The following is a 19,769-nucleotide window of genomic DNA, read 5'->3' on the forward strand; positions in this document are numbered from 1 at the left end:
CCCATCTTTAACCTTTAACATAATCATTATGAAGGGAGTCGCAACAGACTAGACTTGTATGCCTAATTTCGATTATATTTTCTACTTACTATCATATGAACTAATACACAAATGATTCTCAATGTATGTGTTACTCACGTTTGACAAGCTTTAACATCTTCTTAGTGATCGTCGTCTTTTTACCGTGCCTGTATATGAGGTATGTGTAGTACCTCCACAGCATCAGGACGCGGTTTCGATAGGCAACTAAACGACCCAGCTTAGCGAAGTTCCTCGCATTTAATTTTGAACGCTGAAACACGAGGAAGATACAGACCATATTGTTATGTTGTTGTTTGTTTGTTGTTTAACGCCACAATGAAGGCGGTCTGTAAATAATCGAGTCTGAACCAGACAATCCAGTCACTGACATCGATCCACGCAATTTGGATCGATGACATGCATCAACCAGCGAGCCTGACCACCCGATCCCGTTACTCACCTCTTAGGAAAAGCATAGTCGCCTTTTACTGCAAGCATGGGTTGCTGAAGACCTATTCTACCCCAGAACATCACGGGTGGAAATAGGCCTTCTATTCATGTGGCAGGATAAGCCTACCAGTGTGGTAGGCGGTAATAAGCATGGGTTGCGGAAGACCTATTCTACCCCGGAACATCACGGGTGGAAATAGGCCTTCTTTTCATGTGGCAGGATAAGCCTACCAGTTAGGTAGGCGGTAATAAGCATGTAGTCTAGTAGCTAAAAGCAATTTTCAATGCTAACCTTGCATTTGAGGTCCCACAGTGTTTTATTGCTGATTTTATAAGTTAAAGATATGTAGATCAAGAAACAACTGGATGCCAACTTGGCACCCTTGAGGATTTTTATTAAAATGTGTTTTAAAATATACCCTTGGAATCTCAAGCGCCAGCAGAAGACCGTATGGAGGCAAAATAAGTTGTTCGGTAAGTAGCACAAAATGGAGTACTTCCTGTACAGACTGTTAGTTACTCATTTTCTACCTCATTTTCACAAATAATATGGCACAATGGTAAGTTATTTTTGTTGTCCAACTGATTTATGACATAGACATTGCAGTTATGCAGAGTAATTGAATGAGAGATAAGTGGGAAAAATAATTCAGATCAAAATGCAAACTAGTGAAGTGTCGTCTGCTAGGCTAAGCATACCAATGCTATCAAAAGCTGCATTAAACTTTATTTGTTGTTGAAATATATAACAACTATTTATATATGCATCAATATATTCATGTTTGCATACTGTATGCAAAATATCTCATGGAAATAATGTCTCATTCACTTGTATTGATAGTTTGCTGAAAACTGTATATACTACTTTCCAAACCACTTATCATACTGCCATAGGGTCTCTATTGACTATGCAAGTAAGGAAGAGATTTTATTTTATTTTTGTCTCTAAATTGATTACTAAAGTAAATTGAAAGGGTTTGATTTGTAGATACTATTTTCCTGAGAACTATTATGTTTGATATCAACCTACAAAGGACAAAAAAAAGACGTATTTGGCAATATGAGCCCTAAATGATTCAAATGAAATGTTACATAATTTTCATCAAATACAATATTGATTATTGGTACAGGTGCACTGGAAATATGTTAAATAATTGATGTATGTCTGTCAGTGGCTACAATTTCATAAATCAATTTCATATTTATTTGAATTTTAAACTTTTTGAAACATTATAGTTAATATTTTGCTATTCAACTACCTTTCAATATATCATTAATATTTTTGCATATTTTAAGAGAAATAATGAATCCTTTCTTTCTTCAATTTCAGTCGGGTGTTGAATGTTTATTCCATCTGATTGGCTGTTGTAATAACCCAAATCAGAAGCTGACAGCTGATTCAACTAGTCAACGTATCATATCTATCATTGATGCTAGCAAGACCAGACAGGATGGTCTACATTTACTAATTGAAAAAAATAAATCTTCTTCTGATGTTAATGAATTATTCTACCACAAAAACTGTGTTTCTACTTACACATCAAAGACCCACCTTAAAAGACTTTCAAAATCTTGTTCAGATAAATGCCTGCCAGAACCATCCAAAAAGAGAAGGCGTCGTTCAGTTTCAAGCACTGACTTTAACTTTATAAAACATTGCTTATTCTGTGGGAACCCATGTAAAATTGAAAAAGACTCTAGAAATCCTGGACGATGGAAGAGATCTCTTCTTTGCAGAACTGCAGATGATGGCCAAAGATCATTCAAGAATATAATTCTTGGGACATGCGATATACGCCAGGATAAGTGGGGAGATGAAGTTCGACTTAGAGTAGATGGTGCCAAAAGTGATCTTCATGCTGCAGATGCAAGATATCATGACAAATGTAGAACAAATCTTATGGCCCCTAAATCTGTACAATTAGCTACTTCAAAACTGAAAGGAAACGAATCAATTTCAGATGAATCACTCTATTATGTGATCAGATCAATGAATGCTGATCGGAAACAAATTAGAAATTCCACAGAAGTATACAATCAATACCTAGAGAGTGGAGGGGTCATGCTTTCAAAAAGACAGTTTATTGAAGAAATATCAAGGTGCTTTGCTGATGAACTGATTATTCTAAGAGGAAATGGAATAGCCAGTATTCTTGTTTTCCGTGAAACTGCCACAGACATCCTTAAGTTGGTTGTTGATGAAACTGAAGATGATGATTTGACTTCTTCCATGAAGAAACTTTCAAAACAAGTAAGAAAGGAAACTAAAGAAATACCACTTTCCAAAGAAGAATACCAGACAAGAATAGACTGCCAAGTTGCTTGGGAGAGTTGTAGCCCAACACTTCAGGAACTCTTGAGTAACATTCTTCAAGGTGAAGATCATGCACTACCAGTCCTGATGATTTGTAACATGATGACTGGACTACTAAGAAAGCAACCAACACCACTACAGACAACTCTTGGAGTTTTCATCAAAGCAAAAGATCTCATTCAAGAACTGAACAAGTTTGGCATTGTGTGTACTTACGATGAAGTTCTTCGATTTAAGAAGTCAGCCGCACTCGCATCCGATGATGTTACATCTAGAGGCCTGAGCTCTTCATCACAAACAGAAACTCCCCTTGTACAAGTCATAGTTGACAACTTTGATGCCAATATTTCCAGTCAGAATGGACTCCAATCAACACATGCTCTTGCTATGCTTCTTACTCAGACACTTGATGATGGCAAAGACACTGATGACAAAGGTACATTTCGTCGGATAAAGAAAGAGGAAATGACACAGAAAGTAGAAGATGACATCACACAAGAACGGTACACAGGTCCAAAAAAGCCACACATGCCCAAGGACTCCACTATGAAGACAGTGTTACCACTGAAAATTTTAGCCATGCAGGTAGTCTCAGCATCACGTGCAACTGTTAGGGATGTTCACTTCTTGTCTGAAGTTGTTCAAGACACATCCTGTCCAGAATGGAATGGATACAATAGTGCCCTAAACAGAAAAGAAGGTCAGACAGTGAGATCAAAAACAACATCAGTTTACACGCCTTTGATAGACATGAAACCGGCTGACCCTGACACTATTTTAACTGCTATGAAGGAAGCTGACAGATTAACTAAACAAGTTGGACAAGATATTGTTGTTTTCACATGTGACCAACAACTGTACAGGGTGGCAGTTCACATTTCATGGGCATACCCAGAAAGATTTCATAATTTCTTTCTGCGTCTTGGAGGAATGCATTTCCTTATGAACTTTATTGGATGTGTTGGCACACTGATGGCTGGAAGTGGATTGTCAGACATTCTTGAGAGCTCTTTCGGAAGTGTAGCAAACATGATGTCAGGAAAAAGATACCCTCAAAACTTACGAGCGTTAAGAATTCTTGTTGAAGAGCTGTTAAGGAATGTGATAACAGAAGTATCCAAGCCAGAAGACTTATTGAACATCTTGGAAGGCAGAGCAAGACATGCCAGAACAACGCGACTGTGGTTGGATATGCTAATCAAACCAGTATTGCTGATGCTACAGTTTGTCCGAGCTGAAAAAGAGGCTGATTGGCCACTCCATTTGCTTGCAGTGAAACTGATGATGCCATATTTCTTTGCTGCTGGACATCAGAACTATGCTCGTTATGGCCTCTATTATCTTAGAACAGCAGAAGATCTAAATCCAGAACTACTTGAGAAGTTTCTCAAAGGGGAACACGTCACGCGTCATACACCTGGTACTTGGAATGGAATATGGACAGACATGATGATTGAAACTACTTTCATGAAATATGGAAAGGGTCCAGATGGCATCATTGGCATCACCTTAAAGCCAAACACTCTGAAGACATGGGTCTTGAGTCTTCATATTTGCAGTGTTTTGTCAAATGATATCTATGACATGACAAACCAGGACAAATCAACAAATCAAGTTCATAAAGAAGAAATGAAAGGCCGAATTGCAGCAGATGCAAAAGATCGGGAAAACATTCGACAGAAGCTGCAAGAGTCAAATGATCCACTAGACGTATCGCAACTCCCTACTGATAAACTTTTGCAGGTTGTGAGTGGCAGATTTGCAGACAGTACTGGGAATGTTGATAAGGCATTGGCAGTGGGTCAGAAAGAAATGGAGAAATTTGAAAGGTCATGGCCAGATGGATTTCATAGGCCCTTGTCAAAGAAGATAAAGACTATGGCTGTCTTGAAGAATCATGTTCAGATTGGATTCGCCACGTTATATGACACAAATCTGATCTACTCCAGAATCATTGGACTTCAGGCCTCTGGAAGAGACATCAACATTTCTGAGGTCTTAAAGTTTGAGTTGGCACCAGTGCCTACTTCTATGTTCACAGATGCAGGTGTCATGAGAACAGCCACAAACAAAGCTACTTTGAGGAATCAATTGCAGGTTGAATTGTCAGAAAGCCTCCCCTCGGACAAGAAAAGCATTATCATTGATGGTTCTGCAATGCTATGGGTGGTTCACTGGCCGAAAGATGGAAAAGTAAAAGATTTCATTGACAATGTTGCTTCATATGTAATGAGGAAACTGAAAGACGCTGATGTGTACCTTGTATTTGACAGGTACTTTGAATACAGCATCAAAGGTGTCACAAGATCATCACGGGACAAAGAAGCCAACCGACAACACAAGATTTCTCTGTCCATGCCCCTCCCACCACAGAAAATTCTACTCACAGTTACTTCAAACAAAGTTCAACTGATAGATCTAGTAGTAGATTATCTGCAAGAGATGAGAGAATCGTTGAAAGTCTGCTCACACAAGCTAGTATTAACTTGAAGTTCCTCGGTACCTGTGGAGGTCAAATATGGTTTACTGATTCATCGACAAGATCTCAAGACAACCCATGAAGAGGCTGATGTTATTATCATTCAGCAGGTGATATCTGTTGCAGAGTCAGTTGCCAATGCATCTATCACAGTGGTGTGTGACGACACTGATGTGTTTGTGCTGCTACTGCATTTCTACCTATACCAACAATTAACGTGTCAGCTATGCATGGAGTCAACATCATCTGTCAACAAGAAGTGCATTGACATCAAAGCCACAGTTGAGAAACACTCTGCTATTGTTCCCAAAATTCTTGCAGCTCATGCTCTCACAGGCTGTGACACAGTGGCTCAGTGCTGGGGTGTTGGAAAATCTACTGCTGTCAAATTGTTGAAAGGTAATTGTAATCTTCATCATGTTGGGGACCTGTCTGCTTCCTCCAAAGAAATAACAGAAGAATCCATGTTATTTCTGTCATCATGTTATGGTCACACTGCATCTACAATGCATGAGCTACGTTTCAAAGTATGGAAATCAAAAGTTGGAAGAAGAAATGCTCTCTCATCTATGAAGATCATGTCATTGCCACCTACTCAGGAGGCATTTGAACAGAATGCATTGAGGGCTCATCTGCAAACCTGCATCTGGAAACATGCTTTAGATGAAGACCCTCCGACTCTAGATCCTCTCAAGCATGGCTGGATGAAAGACACCCTCAACCAGACTTTGCTTCCAGTGCTGCTGCCACCAGGAACGCCATCAGCTCCTGACTACATTCTCAAACTGTTGAAATGTAGCTGTGAAAACTGCGCCTCAGCAAAGTGTGGATGTGCTGTTGCTCGACTTCCATGTACAATGTTCTGTGAATGTGAAGGATGTGATGATTGTTATAACCAGCACACCAGAACTGCACAGAGTGTGTTAGATGAAAGTGACTGATGTGACTGATCTGATGTGTCAATAGACTCAAACAGACTTTGGCTATGATTCTCTCATGAATATTGTGACTTAAATTGATTCAAGAATGGGACCCGACTGATTATCCTGGATAAGGATTTGTATGATGCATGTTCTTCATCTGATAGTATTGTAAGTAACATACAATCCATAAATCAAACAATTCAGTCATGGGTTTATGTTATTTCCAACTCATGCATTATATTTATATATTCATTGAAACAATGAGTTAAAATACTTTTATGGATATTGTCAAAGCACTCTTTTATCCATACAATTTATTAGTAAACATCTGAAAGGTCTCTAAAAAAGGTTTACTTATCCTATTTTCAAGATATAAATCAAAGTAATTATTGCTTAATTCATATTAGAAATTTCAAAATCAAATAATTGTTTTTTATCTACTGTAATACATTGATATTTCACAATTCAAAAGTAACATGGTATGGATTACATTTCGTCTGGATAAAAGAGGTTTAGAAAATCATTAATCCCTATGTTTTAATACTTAAAAGAACTTCTACCACATGTCTGACCAAATCTTTTAAACATATATGTTGTATATCAAGTGTATTTAACATCTATATACTCTGAAAAGTTCATTATGTGTTTCTTTCTGACTACAAAAATGATGCCGAATATGAAAATTGGGCCAATTTTTTAAAATCTTTTTTTTTTCAAAACCCTCAAGGGTGCCAAAGCGGCATCCATTAGTTTATTCATATGTAGTGTCTGAACAAATGAAATCATGCAAAAACAACTGTGGGACCTAAATTGCAAGGTCATGTCAACATTCTGCCGGACTAATGGGTTGTGGAAGACCTATTCTACCCCTTGTACTATGTATCAACAAAGGAGATCTATTAACATGGAATTTGTTCGTCCCCTGTCCCTGCTCTACCCAAATTGAATATGCAAGAAAATTAAATTGCAGTTGTTTGTGTGTTGCTTACTGCCACATTCAGCAATATTCCAGCTAAATGAGCGAGTTCTGGACCAGACAATCAAGGGATTGATATTGTTAACCTCGATTCAAACAATCGCGGCAACATGACACACAATCAACCAAGTCACCAGACGGACTGCCCTATCCGTGTATTCTTTCAGTGTTAACAATTGGCACTGTTCCTATAGTTCTTGCCAAATTGCCCAATAGTAATGGTAATGACTAATAGAAATTTGCCATTTATATGGGTTTTGCTATATGTTATCATTATAAGGACGAGATGAAACTTTGGACTTTTCAAGAAAGGATACTTACTCTGTGAGTTAAAATAAATGCGCTATATTTAGCGTATGTCATACAGTAGCGCAGCAGTCTCCTTCTGTTGAGGTATTGAAGATATTGAAATTCCACTGATCTGTTTTAAGAGGAAACACATATTTAGAATATGTAATTCTTGCGAATGGCGAATATTTAAAAGGCTGCAACAATGCTGGTGCGACATATAATCTTACCTAACCCAACCAAGGTGAGGTGAGGTGAAATTGGGTTTAACGTCGCGTCCAAGATTATTGCACTTATATAGCGACGTGCATGAACGTGTACCATGCCGCAGTTTAACACGAATACCCCACTCAGACACAGTATACTGACTACGAGCCGACCAGTCCTTGTTTTAGCCCCTTAAAGCCCCACCCTGACTATAAATAGCCCGCAAGGTGGCGGTGTTTCAGTTTCGAACAATGACTGACAATGTAAACACAACCGAGTGTCGGGAGTCGTTTTTTGAAAACCATACGGGCACAAGATCACCATTGACAGTCAAACTTCGTATCAACTTGAATGACAAACCATGGATACATCAAATGGCTCCATATCAAGATATAAGTCAATAAATTTTCTGTAGTTTTATCCTAAAAAATCGAATCGATCGTGTTTGGCGTCTGCATCGATCACAGTGGGCGGAGCTTATTTACGTTTGCGCTATAAATAGCAAAGCACATGGTCATGTGTACATGTGGCACATTTAATGCATTTGTGGTCAAAGTGTATTGTGTTGTAAATTTTTACGGCAGAACATCAGTTTCAGTTAATGTAACAGTAACGATACTTAACCCTTTCGCCCCGACTGCCCGATTTTTCGGGCAGGATAAACCGTGTCCCAGAACCCGGCTGCCCGATAAATCGGGCGGCTACTGTCCAAGCCCCACACACGGCTGCCCGATATTTCGGGCGGCGCGTACTTGTTTACAAAATCGCTCTTTCTACTTCCTTTCTCGTGTGTAATCTCGTTCCAAATATGGAAACGAGATCTAGACGTGATGACACGTCATTCCATGTAATTTTCCGGTCTTTTTCGCGGGAACTTCGAGCGTAGGTAGCGTGTTTCGCGACAGGTAAATTGTCTTCTTTGAATCGCTAAATTCCATGCGTAATGGCGGCCAACTACGGTTCGGATAGCGATCAGATGTCGGATGACGATCTTTTCGGAAATGATAATGTTTTTGATCTGATTAATTTACGCGAAGGGGAGAGAATATTTCGCGATCTTTTTGGGGATTCGGACGACGAGGAAGATTTTGATGGTTTTGACGATGTTTACTCCCCTCCGAATTTTCAAGAGTGGGTGTGGCAGAAGGACTACAACGGTGGAGCTATGAGGGATTTTGCAGAGGAGACAGGGCCAAAGAATATTGACACGGTGAGTGAAAATAGTCGTGCTATTGATTTTTTTCAATTGTATTACGATGATTCTGTTTTTGAAAAGATTATCCGGGCAACAAATGAGAATGCGGCCATCAAGAGAACAACCGATCCAAACAACAACAAAGGTGAGTGGTATGACGTATCTCTTGTTGAAATCAAGGCTTTTTATGGCATTTTGCTTTACATGGATATAGTGAAACTTGACAGGGATGAACTGTATTGGCATTCTGAAATTAAATATCCCTTGTTAAAATTTCCAGTCCCTGACATTATTTCAAGAGATAGATTTACACAGGTAAAAAGGTACTTGCATTTCAGCACTGACAATCCAAATGCTAATGACAAATTGCACAAGGTACGCTTCATACTTGATCATCTCAGGTCTTCTTTTCAGGAACATTACAGTCTCCACAGGCAAGTGTCAGTGGACGAGGCGATGATTCCCTTCAAGGGCAGGCTAAGTATAAAACAGTACATGCGTGATAGGCCGGTAAAGTTTGGTGTGAAGGTGTGGGTCCTGGCCGATGCTGTCACCGGCTACTGTTCCAACTTTGAAGTGTATGCAGGGAAGTATGGAACAGTAGTCGATCGACGGCTTGGGCTTTCAGGACAGGTGGTTGTTACCCTTTGTAAGGAAATTCTTGGCAAAGGTCATATCATCTTTACAGATAATTTCTACACAAGCCCTACACTTGCTGACTATCTATTGTTGAAGGAGACGTACCTGTGCGGCACTGTTCGGACCAACAGGAAAGGCTACCCGACGGTACAGCTACCAACAGGGAGAGATGCCACTCGCCTCGACCGTGGATCCATCGACTGGGTTGCCCGTGGAGACTTCGTTGCGACGATGTGGAAGGACAACAGGCCGGTGTACTTCCTATCTACAGGATTCCCCCCAGAGGAAGAAGGACTGACGACAAAGAGGAGGAAGAAGGATGGAAGTCGGGAGGAACTTGCTGTAACACCAGCGGTGGTAGAGTATGGAAAGTACATGGGGGGTGTGGATAAACTTGATCAAAACACGCGTGTAAACAAGAGTAAAAAAACTATGAAAAGGTACAGGCGTGTTGAGATCAAGCTAAGATAGATAGCGATTTATAATGCATATCTCATTGAAGGTACCATCAACAATCACAACCCCGAGGGAAGCCGCAAGAGGGATCTCCTGTCCTTCCGACTTGACCTGGCCCATCAAATCATCGGCAACATCACAAACAGGAACACCTCACAACGACAGCGACATGGTGACCATGAGGAACAGCGCCTGGACTGCAACAACCACTGGCCTGTTGCAGCAGTAAGTAGTGACTGTGCGTGCCGCGTATGTACTAAAAAACATCAAGTGTTTCAGACAACGCATCCAGGAGTGGCCTACAAAGACAACCCGTGCAAGAGGTCAAAGACGTCCATGAAATGCTCCAAGTGTGACGTCCCACTTTGCTGTTCCTCAAAGAAGAACTGTTTCCAAGAGTACCATACTAAGGTTCAGTATTGGCGCTGATTATCCACCGAAGCCTTTTGTCACAAACATTTGTAAATATTGTAAATATATTTATTGCCACTTTTAATAATTGTAAATATATTTATTTCCACTTCTTATATTTGTAAATATATTTATTACATCTTTTATATACACATATCTATTTTACACTTTTGTGATACTTTTATTTATTACGTTATGCTTGTTTACATTTTATACTTTGTTATACTGTGATAAGTTTTCTTTTCAGGTTGTAGTCCAATGAATGTACTCGGTAATCCTGCATCTCAATGTCATATATTGTAATGTAATTCAATGGTCTAATAGAACTTCTTTTCAGCACATGCAAGCCGTTTTTTGACAAGTAAATTTTTAGCAAGAAAAGTATTGGTAACTTTCTTCTTCTCAGTAGTAGTTAGCATAAACGTTTTATCTTTCAAACACAAACATTAAATTATTCTAGGTATGAATAACTTTAGAAGTAACTTTTGACATATATATGTGTGTTTTTCAAGCTTATATCTTGCAGATTACAATTTGAAAAGGGAGGCAACTCTTGGCTACAACTTTTTTTTCTTCTTTTTTTTTCTCTGATACGTTTGTCGTGAAGCATATGAGCAGTGTAAATGAACAAGAAACATAATATGTGTTGGGGCACCAATCGTTATCCTGTGATGTACGGTATATCTGCAGTTTATAAATAGCATTTCTCACAATATATACGGCAATCGGTGATTTCAACAATGTTTTTCTTCGTTGTGTTCGTCTTGCCTCATCTGGAATCTGGATGACAACGATCGTGTAGAAAACCCTGGTAATGGTCAAAAATATTTTTAAGTGATCAAAGTAGTTTTTTGTCGTTTCCGTGACATTTTTTCATTGCCAAGTAGATCTAGCAATGTAATTTGGCAAAGTCACACTTGTCCGATGAAGCCCTTATGCTGAAGTAACTCGATCCGTGAAACTTGGCGGGTCCCAGTGACCCACATCCCTGTTGATTGGCATGCCAAGTGTCATTTGCATAAGGCCATCCATATTGTTTGTATGTGTTTCTCTCATCAAGCCTGAACTAACCAGAGAGCGGGCGGACGAAATAAAATATATTACTTATCAAAAAATATCTTTCAATAATTGTGTAAGTTATTTTATGACATTTAAAAAAAGTGTTTAACACTTGGTACTAGAATCTAGTCTATGAATTAATTTATGATGTAGATCGATTCGCTTTGCTTCGGAAACGAATTTTTAATAAACAACGGAACAATGATAAAGTTGACCTGGTTCTTTTATGACGGTGAAATGGTAAATCTAGTAGTATTTCTTTTATTAGATCGGTGCGCAATTTTCCACAGCGGCAGCAAAATTGAGACACGAAGACATATAATTTCACGTCGGAATGGAGATATAAATAATAAAATACGGACAGCCTCACAGACTTCGAAACGATGTTCAGAAAAATATTAGTTTACATTAATTCTGTCATGTGAAAATGGGTTTTAACATTATTTTCATCAAGCTTACATTCAGGTCGATGGCTACTTCGGCATTAACACATGTTTTGTCTCGAAGCTCAAAGCAACAATGTTTCTCTCAGATACATTTTTCTCTCCATTCATGACGAACATCTGTCAAAATGTCAATGCCTCAACAATCTTCCTGGGCAGTTGAATTCAACAATGTAATACACACGGCCTCATTCACGGCGTCATCGCAAAAATTCCTTCCAAATACCCACCACGTGATCAGGGTTACGACCTTTGGATAAATTAATAAATTAATTTGCATTTTTAGAAAAGATTTTCTTTCGTGAATATTATTATTAAAAAATATCCTGTACATGGTACTTTTGGATTGCAATGCGTATTTCTTTTATTACTTTCTAAAAAAAATTGTTTTCCCCTTTCTGACCACGCGATCTCCTAGCAACCACGCCCCATAAGCGCATCGAGTTGCTGCCTACAACTGACAAGAACTTTGCAATTTTGCTTGTCTTCAATATGAGCAACGAAACATTTTCATGTGAAGCCTAATTTGACGAAGAGTTGTTCGAGATAATCAGGGAGCCTTTGGTCATTTCGATTATGACATTGGTGACTTTATCGTGGAGAAAGTTCCAATTCAAGATGACATCATTCCGATTCACAACTCGAATCGACAAGATGGCGCCTCTCTTCTCGCCCTTGCAAGTGCAACAGAAACTTTGATAAATTCAGTGCCGATTCTTGGGATTAGTGAATCAATGTGACAGCTAGATTTCATTGTGGAACCAGATGAAGCCGAATATGTATGTTCACACTTCTTTTGTCAACCATGCGTGACACGGCACAGGCAATCGCAGTTGGGGAATGGTGCGGCCACCATGTTGCAGAAATTCGTCGATTTGAACACATTGCTTCTGGACTGAGCTAAATAAACGAAGTGTTTGGAGAGATCGTAGATACTTGGACTTGAAGAAACGTAATTAAACGTTGCAGCAGATGAAGGATTGATGTGGACAAAACGGGAAAGGCATCCCAGATTGTATTTCAAAACTTGTGCGCGAAGTATATCCAAATACCCCGAACAAACATACATGGGACAAGTGTGGATCTAATGATCAAACTCAGTTTTGTGTGTGAAAATTCTGTGAAAGAAAAGGAATTTCATAATTAAAGTTGTCTTGGAATATATGTATTGGAGTTTTCGTTTATCGTAAGTACAATATTATCTGGATACGCCTTCTGTATGTCAAAACATCAAGTATATTTCGTTACTTATTTACCAGTTGCTTGTGTGCATTGTTATGTTGATACTTGTGACATATTCATCTATTGTAGTCAAGCAGAGAAATATTGGCGGAACTTCTGGTGCTTCAAATTAGGCCCCTTCCTAAACACTAGTTGAAAATCTGTAATAATTTAAGTTTTATGAATATAAACTGATTATTGTGTGGCACAAATCTAACTGTTGAATGCAAATGACCAAAACTAAACAAATATCTGTAATTTTCGGATTGAACTGAAAGAATCGCGTCGTCAATTTCGTATTTAAGTATCGTTACTGTTACATTAACCGAAATTGATGTTCTGCTGCCTGCTGTTCTGCCGTAAAAATATGCAAAACAATTCACTTTGACCACAAATGCATTGAATGTGTCACATGTACATTTGACCATGTGCTTTGCTATTTATAGCGCAACCGTAAATAAGCTCCGCCCACTGTGATTGATGCAGACGCCAAACACGATCGATTCGATTTTTTATGATAAAACTACAGAAAATTTATTGACTTATGTCTTGATATGGAGCCATTTATTGTATCCATGGTTTGTCATTCAAGTTGATACGAAGTTTGACGGTCAATGGTGATCTGGTTCCCGTATGGTTTTCAAAAAACCTCTCCCGACACTCGGTTGTGTTTACATTGTCAGTCATTGTTCGAAACTGAAACACCGCCACCTTGCGGGCTATTTATAATCAGGGTGGGGCTTTAATGCCGAGCGCCAGACAGGGTAACATCAAGTATTATCTTTTAACGTCTTTTGGTATGACGCGGTCGGGGATCGAACCCCGGACCTTCCACTCTCCGGGCGGACGCTCTACCACTAGACCACGGGGGCGGTCTAACCCAACCAAGAAACACTTATCGAAGTTGCTGTTAGGAGTTACGACCCTTGGTTGTGGCAGAATGCTTCCATCTGGGGTCGAAACCTTCGATCTTGGATCGAATCCCAGATTATGATTTTTCAGTACCATTTCGGTTTCATGAGTTCATGGTAAATCTCAAACATATGCATCACTTAGGGCTTTCATCCACAAATGAAATGCAAATGAAATGCAAATGATTCACACGAATTCATTTTAATACTTCATTTTCAAGGTTTTAAAAATATCGTACTAAAATAACTCACGTCATTTTAATTCCCGATTGGCTTAACCGTAGTCTTAATGATTCCGCTCGCATATCCATACTCTTGATCATCGCTACCATCATTGCGGATTTATCTGCAAGTGAATGGAAAGAGTAGTTAGGGAAGGGACATTTATTGTAGGTAGGGGTGACGGTGAGATTGGTTTAAGGACTCTCATATTTTGCTGAATCCACAAGCAGTTAAATAATAAATTGTTTATTTGAAAAACTCGAACAAATAAATGTCCAGTCCCTTAATCTGTCACATTTTGTAGAGCACAAAGAAGTTACTATAGTTAAGTACCGCCTGGTATCTACCAATACGACACATATCACAATAAATACTTACTGACAATACCAACAAATAGGGAAAATGATGAAGTCACAGAAATATAACTCTTTAACCTGTGGATTCATACATTCCTTATTATTATCTCAAAAATCAAAAACGTGAAAAAAAACAATAAAACAAGAACCAAACAGTTTTAAATGAAGGGATTGCAATTAAATGTAATAGTTTGATAAGAAGCACGTCCTCAGTCTCGGCGTCCTCGTGTTCTGACATAATTACACTTTGCGCTATGCTACTTCTGTCATTATAGTCAGTTGGCCAGGGGTGAAAAACAAGATTTTCGTTCCCACATTTTCCTGTATACCTTAAACCTTTTCTATTACATAAAGGAGGTATCTGTACAAAATTTTCATTGGGTAGTAAGCTTGCAAGTGTGTGCAGGAATTTTCAGGGGGTCAAAAGTGCATAAATTGAAGGAAAAATGCATGATTTGACAAAATTGGCTGTAATATTTTTATTAAGTCATTTTTATTTTATTTAACTATCCAAATTATGTCTTTGATTACAGGTAGTATGTTCGGTTATCTGAATTTGGCACACATTTTGTTTCATTTTACTGTTATTCTAATTCTCAGTGGAAACATTGGTAAAAATCTTGTTTTTTTACTTCATTTTCAAATCTTTTGAGTAGGTAAAACACTAATTTCATTGAATTGTGACAATAAAACCACTACAACTGGGTATTAAAATCTGCCTAAACCATTGTACTATCCTATACAAAAAACAAAATGAAAATATATTACATTGGGGTTGAGATATTATATACAATGTTACCCCACCCCCCAAAAACCAATTTTGACGAAAATTGCTTATTGAGATATGGTGGTAGATGATGTTGCTGTAGTGGATGAGTGGGATAATTGCAACAATGCTTAAAAACACCAGAATAGTAAACTCATAAAGAAAAAAGATGTTTCAAGATTTTCTGTGAGCATTTATGGTGGCCATCTTGAATTTCAAGATGGCCGCCATTTTGACCTGTTTTGTATAGGATAGTACAATAGTTAAAGCCCCATCTGCGGTAGTAACTACCGCACTCTAGTGGGCGGACCTTAAGGGGCAATCACACGGTACAACTAGTTGTATACAACTTGGTGTATGCAATTAGTTGCACAAACTGAAGTTGTATACAACTCCGCATTCACACGGCGGCGAGTTGCATACAACTCGGGTCTCGCGAGATCTCTGACAAAAAGCCTTAGCTGTCAATGTTCCGCCAAATAGACGATAAAATCCAAATGTAAAACAAATAGTTGTCCACACGAGTTATATATTAATAAAAATATAACGTGACAAATTTCCTTCAGGTGTACATTTATTTTAATTTAAGAAATGAAGGGCATGTTTTATTTAACCTATCTATATAAATTTGCCACAATGAATATTTCACAATTCTCCAAAGGAAATATGTATATGCTGCAGTGTGGTACATTAACAAAGTATATTATAGGAAGAATAACACGATGAATGTCAATTTCTGTGATAAAAAAACCAGATGATTATTCTGAGTTTCATAAATTCTATGGCATTTTAGATTATATTAGTAAAAGTACTATATACATGTACCCATTTTGCAGCAGTGCATTATTTTACTGGGTGAAAAGATATTGAAGAGATATTCAAATTATAATTCAAGATTGAAACAGTAAACTACTTCATAAACTGAATGCGTTGTGTGCTAGTTCACCCGCACCTCAAAGAAAATAACAAATATGTACAACGATGTTGATGTTGACGTATACTAATATGACATCACTACCGGTAACCTCCCGTCATAACGTAGCGAGTTCACTGATAGCAGTACGCGGAATGTTTGGAGCAGGTTTTACCGTGATGCTGGGATCATATACATACATAAATAAATCATGTAAGTTAAGTAATCAGAATCAATCTGAAATCAACAGGTTCTGTTTGTTTTTATGTTTCCATTCTCGCTTTGATACTATGTGGAAAGGCAGACCAATACCGTCGTCAGTGTGTGTGATTTTGCGTCAATATCATGGCGTCACGTGGAACGATTTCTGTTGACTTTTCCAAAAAAGTATCTAGACTCTAATTATTTATTCCTCAGTTTTTGCAAGGACTGCATAATCGTAATAATCCGAGCTAATGTACGTAACAAATTGACGACTAAATCTCTCGGAATAGTAGAAAATGTTAAGTAAAACTAGAAGTTTGCTTTGTTTACATTTTTTTCAATGAGAAGAGCACAGGGTTTGGCTTCACACTTGAATATTGCGGTTGATTTCATTTGGACCGTTTGTATTGGTGATTTAGACAAAATGTCATTTGATTCTTAATGGTATGATGAATTCAGGGATGTATGTATCGTAGCTGAGTGTGAAATACATGTGATGTGATAGGCATCTCGTCAAACGCGAAAAGAACCGTGATTTCCCAACGCTATCAACATGGCGGTTCGGTCCAGAGTTTTTGTTTCGAAAACGAATATAGGATTATTGGAGTCTTTTTGGAATGATGATTGGTGTTTTGACAAAGAGCAGAAACCCAATGTTTTTGTAATTGAAATTCTCATGTAGCTATACCTTATTTGAATAAATAATGACATTTAGAACAGTGAATTTGGTAAAATGCGAAAATGGCAATATTTTCGCTGTACACTATTTTCAGATGTCGTTAGTGATACATATGCTTTGCCTAACATAGTTGTTAATGGCATCACATAATAGATAATTCCCCTCAGAATCTAAAACTGTGACGTTTATTTGTGTGTATGATCGATGTATTTTAAGTTTTAGAAACGTATATGGACCTAATCTCACCTTGGTCTACACTACAGTATATACAGTCACATAGCCTGTCGTTTCAAATAACACTATAAACAGTTTAACCTGGAGAATTAGACCGATGCAAATGTCAAAATATATAATTTGAGACAGTGGTACCTACTTTTCATAGGTCCTTTATTGAGTGGTGACACTTAGGATACCGAAAAGCAGAACTTACCGACGTGAATCGGAGTCGCCATTTTTGTTTACAAATTGACGTGTAAATGTCACGTGATTTTCATACGCGTTTTGATTGGCTGCGTACGTACAACTTGTCGCATGAAAATAGAGCATGTCCTATTCCGTACAACTCACGTCCAACAAGTTGCATGCGTCAAAAGTTGGACCGACTTGCCCGTTCACACGATGCAATGTGTTGCATGCAACAAATTGTATACAACTAGTTGTACTGTGTGAATGCCCCTTTATACAAGTGATCTGACAGGTCAATATGACGTCATGATAACACATACATTTCATTGGTTAATGCGTAAACGGGTGACGTCATGTAAACACCCACCCACGTGGGTCGTTTGACAACAAGGACGTAAGTTTTAATGGTAATATAAATATCTACCAAACGATTCCAAGACTTTTCAACAAACGCGTCCGTCTTTGGTTTCAAAACCTACCTGCCATGTCGTCTTCACATCTTCATAAAATGATACAGTGGAATATCCACGATTTATCCAACACAGTCCAACACACAAATTATATTTCTAGATCTCTGGACGAGAACGAAATACGTTTGTCGTGATGCATATGAGCAGCGTAAATGAACAAGAAACATAATATGTGTTGGGGCACCAATCGTTATCCTGTGATGTACGGTATATCTGCAGTTTATAAATAGCATTTCTCACAATATATACGGCAATCGGTGATTTCAACAATGTTTTTCTTCGTTGTGTTCGTCTTGCCTCATCTGGAATCTGGATGACAACGATCGTGTAGAAAACCCTGGTAATGGTCAAACATATTTTCAAGTGATCAAAGTAGTTTTTTGTCGTTTCCGTGACATTCTTTCATTGCCAAGTAGATCTAGCAATGTATTTTGGCAAAGTCACACTTGTCCGATGAAGCCCTTATGCTGAAGTAACTCGATCCGTGAAACTTGGCGGGTCCTAGTGACCCACATCCCTGTTGATTGGCATGCCAAGTGTCATTTGCATAAGGCCATCCATATTGTTTGTATGTGTTTCTCTCCTCAAGCCTGAACTAACCAGAGAGCGGGCGGACGAAATAAAATAAATTACTTATCAAAAAATATCTTTCAATAATTGTGTAAGTTATTTTATGACATTTAAAAAAAGTGTTTAACACTTGGTACTAGAATCTAGTCTATGAATTAAGTTATGATGTAGATCGATTCGCTTTGCTTCGGAAAAGAATTTTTAATAAACAACGGAACAAAGATAAAGTTGACCTGGTTCTTTTATGACGGTGCAATGGTAAATCTGGTAGTATTTCTTTTATTAGATCGGTGCGCAATTTTCCACAGCGGCAGCAAAATTGAGACACGAAGACATATTATTTCACGTCGGAATGGAGATATAAATAATAAAATACGGACAGCCTCACAGACTTCGAAACGATGTTCAGATAAATATTAGTTCACATTAATTCTGTCATGTGAAAATGGGTTTTAACATTATTTTCATCAAGCTTATATTCAGCTTGCTGGCTACTTCGGCAATAACACGTTTTGTCTCGAAGCTCAAAGCAACAATGTTTCTCTCAGATACATTTATCTCTCCATTCATGACGAACATCTGTCAAAATTTCAATGCCTCAACAATCTTCCTGGGCAGTTGAATTCAACAATGTAATACACACGGCCTCATTCACGTCGTCATCGCAAAAATTCCTTCCAAATACCCACCACGTGTTCAGGGTTACGACCTTTGGATAAATTAATAAATTAATTTGCATTTTTAGAAAAGATTTTTTTTCGTGAATATTATTATTAAAAACTATCCTGTACATGGTACTTTTGGATTGCACTGCGTATTTCTTTTATTACTTTCTAAAAAAACCTGTTTTCCCCTTTCTGACCACGCGATCTCCTAGCAACCACGCCCCATGAGCGCATCGAGTTGCTGCTTACAACTGTCAAGAACTTTGCAATTTCGCTTGTCTTCAATATGAGCAACAAAACATTTTCATGTGAAGCTTAATTTGACGAAGATTTGTTCGAGATAATCAGGGAGCCTTTGGTCATTTCGATTATGACATTGGTGACTTTATCGTGGAGAAAGTTCCAATTCAAGATGACATCATTCCGATTCACAACTCGAATCGACAAGATGGCGCCTCTCTTCCCGCCCTTGCAAGTGCAACAGAAACTTTGATAAATTCAGTGCCGATTCTTGGGATTAGTGAAT

General features: G+C 38.2%; 2 protein-coding genes across 2 annotated transcripts in view; one reads left to right on the top strand and one right to left on the bottom strand.

Moving 5' to 3' along the window:
• LOC139462417 (uncharacterized) overlaps positions 1-19,769 on the bottom strand; it is a 49,952-nt gene that overhangs the window by 1,662 nt on the left and 28,521 nt on the right. Inside the window, exons 3-5 of the mRNA XM_071244118.1 lie at positions 14,246-14,339; positions 7,485-7,584; positions 139-292 (exon numbers count right to left, since the gene is read on the bottom strand). Of these exons, the coding sequence (XP_071100219.1) occupies positions 139-292; positions 7,485-7,584; positions 14,246-14,339 (348 nt within the window). The remainder of the gene's footprint in view (positions 1-138; positions 293-7,484; positions 7,585-14,245; positions 14,340-19,769) is intronic.
• LOC139462592 (piggyBac transposable element-derived protein 4-like) lies at positions 8,602-10,095 on the top strand. The gene is made up of 2 exons (XM_071244428.1): positions 8,602-8,868; positions 9,268-10,095. Exons 1-2 carry the CDS (start codon positions 8,602-8,604, stop codon positions 9,961-9,963), a joined length of 963 nt encoding a protein of 320 aa, XP_071100529.1. The 3' UTR covers positions 9,964-10,095.

This window comes from Haliotis cracherodii, unplaced genomic scaffold (assembly GCF_022045235.1).
Source record: "Haliotis cracherodii isolate W230 unplaced genomic scaffold, xgHalCrac1.p SCAF_15, whole genome shotgun sequence".
Taxonomy (NCBI): Eukaryota; Metazoa; Mollusca; class Gastropoda; order Lepetellida; family Haliotidae; genus Haliotis; species Haliotis cracherodii.

Bases quoted from the DNA above. Each gene is read 5' to 3' on its own strand.
- LOC139462592 (XM_071244428.1), top strand. From the start codon at position 8,602: ATGGCGGCCAACTACGGTTCGGATAGCGATCAGATGTCGGATGACGAT. The intron at 8,869-9,267 runs GTGAGTGAAAAT...TCTTCTTTTCAG, and splicing joins GGCCAAAGAATATTGACACG to GAACATTACAGTCTCCACAG.